The sequence below is a fragment of the Otolemur garnettii genome, unplaced genomic scaffold (assembly GCF_000181295.1).
Source record: "Otolemur garnettii isolate 467f Iridium unplaced genomic scaffold, OtoGar3 scaffold00032, whole genome shotgun sequence".
In the NCBI taxonomy this organism is placed as follows: domain Eukaryota; kingdom Metazoa; phylum Chordata; class Mammalia; order Primates; family Galagidae; genus Otolemur; species Otolemur garnettii.
In genome coordinates, this window is record NW_003852427.1 from 5,009,356 (window position 1) to 5,023,829 (window position 14,474).

At 53.2% G+C, this 14,474-nt stretch overlaps 1 protein-coding gene across 1 annotated transcript in view; it reads right to left on the reverse strand.

Moving 5' to 3' along the window:
* Positions 1–4,847: 4,847 nt before the first annotated feature.
* Positions 4,848–14,474, reverse strand: part of KY (kyphoscoliosis peptidase) — a 55,664-nt gene continuing 46,037 nt past the window's right edge. The window contains 3 exon segments of the mRNA XM_003789409.2: positions 4,848–5,999; positions 9,844–10,034; positions 11,617–11,805. Coding sequence (XP_003789457.1) covers positions 5,104–5,999; positions 9,844–10,034; positions 11,617–11,805 — 1,276 coding nt within the window. The 3' untranslated portion in view covers positions 4,848–5,103.

Here is a 14,474-nt window from a genome sequence, read left to right on the forward strand (position 1 = left end):
AAAACCAGCTTCTGTCTGAAGACCTACCTTTTCTACTGGTGCCTGACACCAATTGTGCCTTCTCTGGAGACGGTGAGCTTGTTCTGAAGGGATTCATGGAAACTTTGTCTAAACACAACCCTGTTGTTCTGGCCTCTTATGAGAGGCCAGTGGACAGAAGTGGGGCTTTACCTCACCACAAGAAGCAATCCCACCCAACAGCCCAGCTGAGATGAGGAGGGCCTACGTTTGGCAGGCCGTGGGAAGCACGTGGAGCTGGAGCTGGGAGAGCAGGTCGGACGTGAGACTCACCCAGAAGGGACCAGATTTCATTTCATTACTCGGGAGGGGGAAGTGAAGGAGTCACTGGGGACCACTGTGAGTCTGACTCAGGTGTCTTGGTGCCTGGGGATGCATTGGCTGAATTGGGGGCCGAAGGAGGGTTGGGAGTAATGGGGGGGGGCAGCTCCATTTCAGCATCTCTGACTCAGAGAAGCCCGTGAGACAACCAGAGAGGACATCCCAGTTGATTTTTCCCCTGGTTCAGCATGCTGCAAAATCAGAGAGAACCAACATCCTGTCAGAGACTGCTGCTTCCCCTCCAGTCCCTCTGCTGGGCTTTTCTCCAGCCCCTTGCCCTCAGGCAAGAGAGGAGCCAGCAGCGCAGTCTGCCAGGGGCTCCAGGGGCAGGCTCTTAACACAGCAGGGCCCTTCAGATGTTCCCCAGCAGGGCCCTTCAGATGTTCTGAGGCTGACAACCTCAGGCCCACCGCCTGCCAGCATCTGTTCACAGAGACAGGGCATCACAAACTCTCCGGACTGGAAGGGACGTTGGAGGTCATCCCTTCCAGCCTCGGGGTGGGATTTTCAGACTGTTTTAATAACTCAAGAGTTACTCCTTCTTTTGTGGAGGAGACGTTTTCTCCTGTCTTCCCAGTATTATGTCGTCGTGCCTCCTTCCTGAGGAGCAGCATGCTGGGGCTCATTTTTGTGGATCTCACAGCGAAAGACATGATGAGGCCAGATTTGGGAACACAAGTTCTTTTTGTCCTTCACACTACAGCTACGAGAATGGTCTCCATGGTTACGGCAGCTTCTCAGAGGTGTCTAGATTTTCATTTTCTGTATTTCTCTAAATGTCTAATTTATGAATAATCTGCTTTAGGTAACCCACTGGAAAGTTTCTGCACCTAAATGAATATCAAGAAATATATATATATATATATTCAAAACAAAAGTAGGCTGATAGGCATTTTTGGTACATTTTTTTTTCCTCTCACTATAAAAAGAAATTAGGGTTGACTTAAAAAATTTCAAGTTAAACAAGATTCAATGAAAGAAACACTGCCTTCATGTTCTTCAAAGGCATGTGAGCCATAGAGGGGCTGGAGCTAACCTAATTATGTTTTCTTTAATGTGAAATAGCTATTTGCCTGACATTCATTTGCATCTCACCATCACATTCAAATGGCTGGGACATTGATTTTTTTCTAGGGCTCCCTTTGAACATGAAAGTACTTTTTCCTGTTTCCCCCGCCCCACACCTTGTGAGAGCAGTGATAAGAATGAATCGATAATTACATTATCGGATAAAAATGAATACAAATTTTATTGAAAAACAACACCAGCAACAATGTGGGGAAAGCATACTCAACAGCCACCGGCCCACACAACTCAACGCACACATGATGAGAAGTAATCACCTCTTAAGGTTTCCAACTACTTATTCCAAATGAAAAGAAATGATAGACCTCAGATAAACCAACGTGGGCCGCAGATGCACACCACCTAGGAAAACTCTGTCAATAGCAAACGACCTCGCAACACCGTTTACCCTTTGTTTGCTGTGGGTGAGCCAACGTGTTGTAAGGATTAATTGGGGTGGAGGGAACCTAATCTGTCCAGCAAGCAGTGAGCATCTAAAATACTGGGAACTCTCTTCTACTTTTCAAGTCCTTTGAGAAGAGGATTTCACAGACTTTCTTGGCAACTTGTCCCTCCTGCTTAACAACAGGAAATGGTTCTTTATGTCTAGCCTAAATCCTTCATGCTTCACTTAACCTATTTCTGTCCTTTTAATCTCAGCAGGCTGTGAGAAGTGTGTCCTGGTGGGACAATGTAGCGTAGGAGACCTCACAATGCTCATAATCAGATTGAAGGTGGAGTTCAGCTGTGCTGGTGGCGCCTTAAAACAAGCTGAAAAGAAGTTAATTGCAGCTGGGGTTGTAGGCCTCTGCCTTTCTCCTCCCCCACCCTCCCAAGCCCTGGGCACCTTTCTGCCCTATAGCCTGGGGGCTGCCATCCTAGAACTTGCTAGCCAATGTTCTCTGAGTTTGAACGGTTTTGATGCTTCACTGGTATAGCAATGAGCAGGTCAAAGCTGTCCTATCCAGTCCTATGTCCAGTGTTTCTGTTTCAAGAAAGGATTTCCAGGCAAAACATTCCTAATTTCCTCTCACATTCCATCTTCTCGCCACGCCAGCAGGTCCCCATGCTCCCCTCACAGCTTGCGCGTAGCCAAGATGTGCTCCAAGTACACATAAAGAAGCTCTGAGAAGCCACGAGAAAGCACCAATGATTTTAACACAAACAACTCCACGGTATTTTTCAAGTTCTGCGTAAAAACCCCATGATGGATCCAGCCTCATGGAGGTGTGCAGCGCCCGCAGTGCCGCACTTCGGCCACCAGGGAGCACCCGTGCCATTCCACAGGCCACCGGGACTCGCGGACCGGGGAAACAAACAAAAGATGAGGATTTGAATAAAGGCCTTCAAAATGCAATCCCAAATTTCTACCCTGAGCAGCATGCGTGTAAAAATTCATGAAGATTGGATTTCATTTCATGTATTTTTACTTCAGTGGGAAAGAAATGCAGGTGATTTTCTGACTGTGCCTACAGCTGTCTTTACGAAGGTGGGGGTGGGGAGGGCTGGTTAAATGAAGAAAGAGGGACAGCAGGATGCCCAGCGGGTGCGTTGAGAGGCTGGGCCTCCTTTGGTGCTGGGGACAGCTCCTGCTTTGCTGGGTGGCATCCTCTAGGTGCTGCAGAATTTACTGATTAATCACATTGTCTATCAGAAGGTACATCTTTTGTTAGAAGGTCTCCAACAGGACTAGCCTTGGCAGCCAGCATTGGGTCCAGTGAGTGACATGTGTCATAGAAGGCACTTATTATTTTGATGAAACACAGCACATTTCTTTCAGCCTGTAAAATCGAAGGTGTGTAAAAAGGCTGTTTTCAGGGTGTAAAAATTCCCCTCGTCTCCCTGTGGTGGTGCATGTCAGTTATGTCTCTGGGCCTTCTGTGCATTTTTCAGGTGTGAGTGACAGGGTGCTGGCCAGGTGGAGAGCCTGTCAGAGGGTGCTGGAACAGACTGGGGCAGCTTAGCCCCCCCAGAAGGCATGCCCCTTGTGCTCCGGGCCCCCGGTTTGGTGCAGGAGAGGCGCCCTTGTGAGCTGGCTGTGGGCCAGGTCCTTGCTGAGTAGTGGGTGCTCCTCCCACCCTGAGCTCTGGGGAGGCAGGGGCTGGGCTGGCAGGGTTCACCTCTGTAGTCCCAGCATCTAGCATGGCTCCTGCACTTACTAAGTGTCCCTGAGCATTTGTTGGATGCACAAATGTGAATGTAGAGGGGGAGGCCATTAGGATCCTGTCTGGATTTGGCTGTGTTTGAGCCTGGGGGCAAGTGGAGCAACAGTGGGGAGAGGTGCTGAGGCCTGGCTCTCAGGGGTGGGGCTCTGAGACAGGCAGGGACCGGGGAGCTGGGCGAAGCCAGGAGGTTGGCAGAGATCATCCCAGAGTGTGTCGTGTGCCAAGATGGTGTTGCAGCAGCCACGAGGGGCCTCTCTGTCCTTTCTTCCCGGCTGCCCTCGCCACAGTCAGCCCTTCCACCGTTGCCATGGCAACGCCAGCTCCAGGCTTTGCTGAGGGCCAGCTGCACAGCCAGACTTCTCAGGCCTGGCCTGAGCCAGCAAGGGGCTCTGAAATGTCCCTGCAGAAGGCAGGACTCTGTGTGGTGGGGTCTCTCTTCTCAGAGAAAGGGAGGAAGCATAAGGCTTTTTCTCAGGGACAAACACAAAAACTGTCCCCATGTAGCTGGAGGTCTCTCTAGTCATGTTTGTGTTAGTGGAGATGCTGGGAGCAGGCAGAGACCAGTTTGTTACCTTGCAAATCTCCTGGGCATGGCTACAGTTGTGCCACTCCGCTCCCCTGCGCTCCGCCCAGGCCTTTGCTTAGGGTTATGTACAGGGTCCCTGTGAAGGCAGGTTCAGAGGGCTGGGTGCGGGTCCCTCACCCTGAGCTGAATTCACTGCCCTGCACATCCCTCTAGAAACCCAGAGCCAGAGGTCTTATGCCCTTAGACTCTGGTCTCTGGACCACCCTCCGTCCCCACCATGTCACCACAGTGAGCACTGACTGCTCTTTCTTTGGATTCCCCTCAGGCCTTCTGGTTGTCACCTTCCCAGCTATGCACGGGACTCCGGGGGTGCTCTGCCTTCAGTCAGTGTGGGGTGGCTGGGTTGGCAGCTTCCTCTCAGCACCTTTTGTCTAAGGCTCTTGAAGAACAAGAAGTGGCTAATGAAGAGGCAGCAGGAATGTGGAAGCTGGTCAAGTCTGGGAAAAGCCTGTCGTCCCACGTTCCCGGGGGCCTGGAGCTGTGGAGAAACACTGTCCTGCTGTTGAAAGGGGCTCTGGGATTCAAGGATGACTCAGCCTTGTGAATCAGGCCCCTCTTGGGCATGGAGGGGAGTTCTCTAAGCATCATGTGAACAGCTTTAAGCCTGGGCAATATCCCTGCTTTCCCACAGGGCCCTACAACAACACAACAGTGTGGACACGAGAAGGGGCATCTGGGCGCTGGTGTACAGTTTACAATACCTTGGATTTACATAGCACCTTTTTTTTCTAAAGAGCCTTTGCCTCTGTCTCCTGGGCCAGGGAGACAAGTGAGTGGAGCCTTCAGAACATAAATATCACAGCTTCTGTGGCAGAGCAGGGAGACTGAGGCAGAGGCCTAGAAGGGATTTCATGCAGACTCAGTGGTGTCCAGGGCTCTCTGCACTGCCTTTGGACCCCCCAGGCAGGCCTGGCTTTGGCCTTCTGGAGGGCTTTTGGGGCCAAGCCCTCACTGGGCATTCACTTTGTATTTCAGGATGTAGGAGTAGAAGTTGTGGTTGGCATTCTCCAGCACCATGACGTAGACCTCCTGGCAGCCGGCCGTGCTGCAGCTGCCCTCCCAGTAGCCCTCGTGGTTCAGGGTCAGGGGCCACGTGTCCTGCCCCTTCACCAGGACTTTGGCAATGCCGTGCAGCTTCAGTTTGAATGGGATGTTCCGGTTGGCAGGAAGTACACCTGACAGGGGCTCTAGCAGCTCATTGTCCTGCCCCCAGTTACCAAAGCTCTCAGGGAACACAGGCCAGTTGACCTTGGTGTTGGTGCAGCACAGGAGGTAATTGAAGACAAAGACGTAGTTTCCTGCTTCCTGCCTCTTCTTCACAAAGATTTTGAGGGCAAACTTGCCAGCATGGGGCAGCTGGACCCTCAGCTCCACCTGCTTCTCCCGGTGCAGCTGGAAGATGTAGCGCCGCTGTGTCTCCTCAGTGACGGGGCCGTCATCCCCGTGCAGCGAAGCCAGGATGCTGATGCCCTCCTCCACACCGAAGCTGATGGAGCAGCGCCCGTCGCTGGTGTGGATGATGGGGTCAGGGTGGGAGGGCTTCGTGATGCCCATCTGCTCCGAGAACCAGCTGGGGCCCACGGGCTGGTGAAGCTCGGATGGCAGCTGGACGCCCAGGTCCACGTAGTTGCACTTGAGTGTGTACTCCAGCACCGAGCTGTAGATGTCGGAGTTGCCTTTGGCGAAGATCTGCAGCTTGTGGGTGCCCATGGTTGCGGGGTACACCTCCAGCTTCATCCCGTTCTTCCGGAGGCTCAGCAGCCCGTGCTCCTGCTTGCCATTGAGCATAAACATGAACAGTGTTGGAGCACAGCTCTCGATGGTGATCGTGGCCTTCCCGTTTACTGTGGAAAGAAAGTCGGGGTCAGGAGGGCTAGGTCCTCCACGTGCTGATGTGCTGGTAAATGTTTAACAACTCTCTCTGGGGAAAATGGCTCTGACTCATACACGTAGCACTTGCTCATTTCTGTGGTGTAATCACCATGATTGACTTTAGACAACTGATCCAACATCACTGAACACAGTACCAGCAGTCTGCAGCACACCTCTGGAAGGGCTCCTCTATTCCCTGAGGTGGATCTCTTTGAGAGAGCTGAAAGCTGGGGTTGGGGGTGTCAAGAAAACTCTGTCCCCCTTTAATTCCCATTACATGGAGGCTGCCTTATTCTAGAGAGGGCAGGAAGGGTATCATCACCCCCAAGCCTCGGGTCTTACTTTCATGCCACCCCCTCCAGCATCTGTTTGTTACAGCATCAACAGCTGTCACGTCAATGCATGCCATGACCTTGAAATCTAGTTGGAATGGCCTCACTCTGGGAGACTGTGCTCCCCCAGCCCCCGCCTGCTTCTCACCTAGGGGTGTCTTAGCCATGTTTCTGGAATGGGACCCTGAAGGGTCAGTGTGTACACAGGGGTCTTTCACATCCCCCCTTCCCTCCGGCTCTCCCTTTACCCTGCACTTTTGTTTCCTCTGTTCCAGTGATTAATTTTTAGGGACAGGAGGTCAGTTCCCTGGTCTTTACAGCCTGTGAGGACTCACCTGTCTGGTCCTCCCTGGCTCCCAGGACCGTGAGGAGAGGCAGTGGGTTCTTTGAGAGCCTGACTTTTCCTTCCCTCAGGAGCGGGTCACCTGCCACTAGCCTCAGCAACCCCAGCCCGTTCATAGACGAGTCAGAGGAAGGAGACGGGCTGTGCGGCCGCGCTCACTAGGAACCCTGCCTGGCTGGGGCTCAGACTCTCCTGCTGGGGAGGCAGAATGCATGTCTGCCTTCAGTCACATCTGTCCCATGGGGACCTCCACAGGAAAGTGACTGAGGAGCAGACTCGGTATCCCCTCCGGGTGGAAACCCTTCCCTCCTCTTGCTTCTTCTAAACCAGCTCAGCAGGCAGAGGCTGTCTCAGCCCTCCGTAGCTCTCAGCCCCATCCTGTTCCATCTCACATCAGAGCTGGTTGTGAGTCTTTCCCACACCATGAGGTCCAGTCCCCCTGCAATCCACCTTGGATTGTGGAGCTTCATCTAGCACCCCACACAGCAGCCCACGGGCTCCTATGCAAATGTCCACCTGCTCACCCCCTTATCTCGGTCACCCACCCAGCTCAAACTGGAACCCCATGGAGAGGCCTGTCTCCTCTGTTCTCTCAGAGCTGCCGGAGTCACACCCCTCCATGCTGCAGGGTCCTCCCTCCCCACTGCCTCCTCCAAGCCTGAATGAGGCTGGAAAGAAGTCTGTTTGGCCCCTTCAGGTGAGGTTGGGTTCCCTGGAAGCCTCTTTTCTGACCCTGGCTCTGCTGCAGAGAACACACCACTGTTGCGATTCATTCTTTTTGTTTGTTTGTTTGTTTGCATAGTCTTAGGACTGTTAATGGGTCACAAAGGACATCTCTAAGGGGGTGAGACATGCTGAGAGAGGTCTGATCTTCTTTCTCCTGGCTAGCAACTCAGATTTAGGGGATTCCTCCTTGTCCAAAATGGGGTTCAGTCAGCAACTGGGGGAGACTTAAGATTTTATTTATTTATTTATTTTTAGAGGTAGAGTCTCACTTTGTCACCCTCTGTAGAGTGCTGTGGCGTCACAGCTCACAGCAACCTCCAGCTCTTGGGCTTAGGCAATCCTCTTGCCTCAGCCTCCTGAGTAGATGGGACTACAGGCTCCCACCACAACACCTGGCTATTTTTTTGTTGCAGTTTGGCCAGGGCTGGTTTTGAACCCACTACCCTCGGTATATGGGGCTGGTGCGCTACTCACTGAGCCACAGGCACTGCCCTATTTATTTATTTTTGAGACAGAGTCTCACTATGCGCCCTGGCTGTGCAAATCTGCCAGCCCCGGTGTATGTGGCTGGCAGTGTAACCACTGAGCCACAGGTGCCAAGCCTGTTGTGATTAATTCTATGAGCATTTTAGGGTAAGGTGTACCCTACCTGCAGAGCTATGGGCTCTCTGGGGAAGGCGCAATCATTTTCTGCCATAGCCTAGTGCCTGGCCCAGAGAGTTCCTGACAAAGGTGTGTTGAATGACCAGGATGACCTGAAATAAAGGGCTGATGACCCCTTCGGGCCCTCTGTAGGAGCCGGAGGCCTCTTCCTTTCTCCCTGCACCCTCCTTCCCGCGCCCCTCCTTAGCTCTCTCCCGTCCCCTATCTGGGCACCCTCTTCCTTCTCTCCTTAGTTTCTCTCTGGTTTCTTTCTCATCCCTACTCTTAACATAACTAGCTGCCACAAAGAAATGTTCTTTACATATGTGTCACAAATATGGAATCAAGTTTTTAAATGCTATAAATTAAACAATCTGATGTTTACATTTTTATGTCTCTTGAAAAGGCAAACCGAACTTGGTGGCATTACTGTGCTGCTGCTGGGGCCTGGTGGGTTCCTCCTGTGGCACAGTGGCCTACTCCAGACTGCACAGGTTCACCCCCTATGCAAGTTCCAGAGACAGAGTCTCAGCGGAGCAACCCCACGCTGCTAGTTCAGCAGCAGGAGCTGCTGGGTGTTTGTAGTTCTGAAGAGTATACAAGAGCTCAGCAGCCTGGCTAAGGAAGCCTGGGTATAGAGGAAGGGACAAGTTGCCTGGAACTAACTTAGGGGCATCTCTGCTCCCCAGCTTCCCCCTCACCCTGGGCTCATAGGCCACCCTAATGGCCAGTGTGAGCTTAGGCCTCCTGTTCTGGACCTATGGATGCCCCTTGCTGGCACAGACCATACCAACAGGCAGTCCCTTGCTGACGTGTGGGAGTGTGGGCTGTTCAACTCACTGGGCCCACAGTGGGCCCAGGATGCGTGCCCAGCCATGGGGCCATGGAGAGGCATAACAGCCTTCTAGAGAAAGCCCTGCTTTCTCATGACCACAGTTCTGGCCCCCAGGCTAGCCCCATAAATGCCACGGACCTTGTGGGGTGAGGGAGCCAATCTCAGCCCAGGCCAGCCATGGAAGACACTAAACTCTGAGTCCTGCACTGCCCAGGGAAGCTGGCTGGAGAAGGCTGGATCTTGCCTCCAGGAGTGAGGGGGGACTGAGCGGGCCAGGCCAGGCTGAGCCCTCTGAAGCCCAGTGCTCCTTTGGAGTGCTTGAGTTTGGAAATGGGGCTTGTTGTGCTCCTCCTCTCCTATCACTCTCTAGAATACATCTATTGCCAATTACCCACTGCACCTGTTCCCCACCTCCCAAGACCCAGAGCTCAGTGACTACTCCTTAAGGAGGACTACCCCCAGCTTTCCCATGGAGACTGCTGCTGCTCCTCGACCTCGGTGGTTAGACCCAGGCACACAGGTACCAACTGTTGGGCCCACACATTCTCTCTGGTGGGAGTCTGGGAGGAGAACACAGCGGGATGGCCAGTGTCTGTGGTGCTTCACCAGGAGGCCCTGGGCAGTCCTTAGTCCTTGTCCCTGCTGTGCGTGCAGAGCTCACCCAGCTTGAACCTCTAGCCCTGGCTTGTGTGACAGGACCTCGGTGCTGGGAACCCTGCAGCTTTTCAACATGTCCCCTTCTTGGTTTATGCCATTGTGAGTGAGCCTGTGCCCTTGCCCCAGTGCCAATGGCCATGCTCTTCCCTGAGAACCTGGGCTGCTTCAGCAGCCACCACACACCAACACGCTCATGGGCCACGCGGGGTGCCTGGCAGGGCAGCCTCAGGTGGGGTCCTGGAGGCACGGCCCACACTGCTCTGCCCCTGCTGTGGGCTCACCTGTTCTGACTGTGGACGTCTCTGGGTGGGCACTCAGCATCCCCTTGTTGTAGAATTCACTCTTGTGATACATATTGTTCTCAAACTGCCTTAGAGATTGCGGTGGTTTCAGCAGTTGCCAGTTCTTGTTGTCTGGGAAGTGGTCCTCGATGAACAGTGCAGGATGGGTGAGGAAGTAGAATTCGTTGTAGCTGAAGCAGGGGACAAGCTGGTCAGTGGTTGTGTGAGCTAAGCCTGCCCCTGGCTCTGTGCAGGAGGAGGTGGGGCCGATGGGGGACTTTTGGGCTTTCTTTGGCCTAACACACCGACAGGAGGGGTCCTATCAACATCTCCAATGGAGGAGGTACCGTCTTCAGTCTAACATGGACAATAGAAACTCCTCCTCAGTGGACGTTTCCAGAAACTGGAGCCAAGCCAGGGTCTGAGGCCTGAAACCGTGGCCTGCTCCCAGCACCTAGGGTGGCGGGGTGTGGGGGAGGCAATGCACTCCGCTTGCTCTCAAAGATAAATAGAAACCTGAAGGGAGAAAAGGCCCAATCTGCAGACCAGGGGCCAGCAGGGGGCTGTGAGGACGCCCTTGTCTAGGGTGACCAGATTCTCACATTTGTAAAGCGGGACAACAAGGACGGGGGCGGGGCGGGGGTGGGGCAGGGGCGGGGCAGGGGACCGGCCAGGGCAGGGCCTGACAACAATGCAAACTTTGATAAGCAGTTCTCGATAATCACTTCTCAACAATTATTTGTTATTATTACAGTTTAACATTATAAAATTAACAAAAATAATATAAAACTCATATTCTGGCGAAATAGCCACCTGGCAGCCGAAAACCGTATATTCCCTTCCTGTTCTCTTGCCCGTTCGTACATTCTTTCCAAAAATCGGGACTTTTTTAAAACGATGCGGGACGTCTGGTCACCCTACCCTTGCCCCATCACCTGTCTCGGCTCTGCCTGGCGGCTGTGCCACTAGGGGCCTCCGTGGCTCCCTGGAGGTCACAAAGGGGATAAAGAGAAGGACAGGGAGACTTACCCCATGAAGGGGGAGGCTTCACTCTGTCTAAGGCGAGCAGTGTTCAGAGAAACAAGGTGAGGGAGACATCTGTGCACACAGGCCCTGTGTGCAGGGCGCGTGAGCCTGGCTTGTCCCACGTGTGGGAGTGCCAAGATTTAAGCTGCGTACATCTGAGAGAGCACGCTCACTTTTCTGAATAGAAAGGGATCTGAGCTGCTGGTGGACAGCCTGCTCCATGAATAATGTTGTACATAGCCTTGATTAAGGCCAGGGCTGGCCAGAGCTCTTCTCTAGTCCCGTGCACCCCAGCCGCCTGGCCCACATGGCAGTGACCCTGCCCCACCCCTTCCTTGGAGATGTGATGTGGTCTCATTCATCCCAGAGAGGAGAAGGAGCCTAGCATCTGGGCCAATAGCAGGAGAACATTGTGGTGTCCCACAGAGTAATAGCAATAGGCCAAAGGCCCAGAGGGAAAAGGCCCACAGCGAAAGTAGTGTCTTGGCCCCGCCTTTCCCCACGTTTGGCCTGTGGGCAAGTGCTGGAGGCTTTAAGTGCTTTGGTAGAGGGAGCTGTAGGTGACAGAGGGGTGAGGTGACAGACAAAAGGGCCTGGGCCCTTACAATAGGCCTAGAGCCAGCTTACATCTGAGACTTAGGAAAGTGGGGGTGTCTCAGTCTCCTGGCTCTCCTTCCCCACCTGCTGCCTCCTCCATTCTTCTGACCAGGCACCCAGCAGACAAGACACCGAAAGGTGAAGACTTACAGGAAGGTGAATTTGGAGGTGGTGGTGTCAACCAGGCCACTGCCCCACGTGCTGTCCACCAGGTGCCATCTCCCCTCCAAGAACACAGCGTTCCAGGCATGGTCGAACTCCCCAGAGAAGCTCTGCCCTGTCTGGTAGCCGAAGCCCTTGGAGTAGCCGGGCACTGTCATACACTGCACTCCCGCGATCCTGGGGAAAGACAGAAGCCTGAGCAGGGCTCCTGTGGCCCCCAGGTCTGTCTGCGACCCCAGGCCTCAGGTGTGTCTGCTGTCCATCAGTCCTCCCAGGTCACTCCTATTCCCTGCCTCTCACACACTCACATAAATGCAGCCTTGAGGGCTTCTATCCTGGGAGTGGGGCAGCGGGCACAGTGCTGGCTGCAGTCTCTGCTGTCTGCTCCTCCCCAGAGACCATTCAGATCACTTCTGCCATGTTCCTCCCTAGAGCCTGCTTGACACGCTCCACGAGCAGCTCTTCAGGAGGAAAAAATGAGGGCAAGTGTGAGGCTGCCCGCAGAACATGGGAGCCAGGGAAATGACAATGTTCTTGGGTTAATACCTACACGTAAGGGGTGAGCACAGCTGCAGGGACAGCCAGGGCTCCTCTGGACATGTGACTGAAGAAATGGTTTCATGCCACCAGTGAAGTGCTGGGGATGCTGACTGTGAGGGTGCAGAAGGAAGTGAGCCCTACTGCCTGCCGTGTCCTCCCGAGGACGTCTGCGTGGGAACTTGAGGGGAAGGCAAGCTGGTGTCTCCAGCCCCAGCCAAGGGAGGACCGGCCCGCTGTCAGGATCTGTCCAGTCTGACTGACAGGCCTGTGTCCTCTGAAAAGGGAGAGAGCCTCTACCACACACTGAGGTTATGCACTGGCTGGCTGCTCGGCTCCCAGTTTGTTGGAGTCCCCTGTAGCTGTCCCATGGGATAGGAATTGCTGGCTGGTCATCTTGAACACTGGGGTCCTTTTGACATTGTGTTCCCTTGCTGCTCACAGCTGAGCTGGCACCACTTTCTGGGAACCTGGACGGGCGATGGGCACTGCTAACCTCTAGGGACCACGTAACACTAGGCATTTGGAGCAGGAAACCCGGAGGCTCAGGTCTGGGCTGTGGGCACCAGCCCAAGGCTACAGCAAGGCCCCTGGGTGTCCTACTATTGTCACCTCCCCTACCTCCTCAGCACACCTGCCCTGCATAAGACAGCTGTGGGGATGGCACATGTGCACAATTCCACTGCTAGTCTAACCTAGGGATGCACCATGCTAGCTCTTCTGGGGATTTTATGTGAATTAGAAAAAGCTGCCCCTTCCTCAAGACACTTTCCTTGCACTTGTGGTAAACTAGTACAGCAAATGCAGAAATCTGTGGAATCTGGGCTGTGTGCGCTGCCCCTGTGATACGGCTCAAGCAGCACCCCAGCTGCCTAGCTTTTCACACAGGGCTGGCCCTGCACTCAGCTCACATGAATGGACTCTGCTGTCAGGGATGTCCGCCAGGCCTGTGTCAGTGAGTCGGCCTGTGGGATCTGGGGTCCTTCCATGGGTTGGGACTGCACCCTCGGTGCTCTAAACAAGAGGGCCATGGAACCTCTCAGGGTAATGGGGTGAACTGGTCATGCATTTACTGTAAGAATGAGGTGAATTTTATCTATAAGAATGAACATACAATTAAAAACTAGCAGAATATTTGCTTGCACTTTAGATCCATATTGACATACGGTTTGTTGTGGTGTCGTGAAGGTTTACAGATTCTAATCTCCCTGCCACCGGTGTCACTTCACCTGCATGTAACAGTTATGTGTTCCATGTAGGCCTTAGTGTTCCTCACCTGCAGAGAGGCCAGACCACCCATGCTGAGGTTCCCTAAGAGCCTGGAAACTTCATGGCCCTCACCCTTCTGCCTGCAGCTCCTCAGAAGGAGATTCTGCCCTCCCCCACTCTCTAGGGTCCTGGCCCTGTGGGAGAAATTTCAGGAGCCAGGGAGACAGGAGAGGACACCAGGAGAAACTAGACCCTGGTGTTAGGGTTTCCTGCTGGTCAAGGCCATAAAAGACTCCTGGAGAAGGAGACAGGAGGCCAAAGTGGGAGGGAAGGAGGAGCAGCCACGGCCTTCGGGCACCCCTGTCGCATTCCTCTGCATTCCTGCGGTGGCATTCTGGGGCCATGTGGACTGAGTGGAGCTGTTCCCAGGATGGGGAGACCTGAGGGAAGGTCTGTATAGTCTGAGAGAAAAACTCCAACAGAGAGGGGAGGGTCAAAAACAAAACCAGATGGAAGTGAGGGGTGGAAGTAGGAGGTTGAGTCCCATCCACTCAGAGATTAGGTGAGGAGACGGGGGAACTTACAGGTGGTCCCTGAGTTACAAACATTTAATTTGCCCTTATGAGAGGAGGCTATTACAGTAAGTCCCCATGTTATAAACACCCAACACATGTACAACTTTTACTTAATGAGTGGAGGCTATCATAGTTAGTTCCCAAGTTACAAACATCCAACCCACGGACAACTCTCCTTTCTGAGGCTGTTACAGGTAATAGGTAAATGTACCTGTTTTGGCTTATATACAAATTCATCTTAAACCTATAGAGCCCATCTCCTTTGTAACCTAGGGACTGCCTGTATTTCTGTGAAGTAAGCCTCAGTCCATTGTGCTTCTGACACAATGTTAATGAAGTGACAAGAGCACATCAAACTCTCCGGTCAGAGCAAGCCAGTGTGTGTGTACACGTGTGCACACTGGGAAGGGGGCAGGGAAGGACAGGGCGAGAGTGCAAAAGGCCCTGGATTATGGGTGATTTAATTTTTTTCCTTAAACTTCACTATATTTTCTAAATTTTCAATAATGATTATGTGTTTTCAAA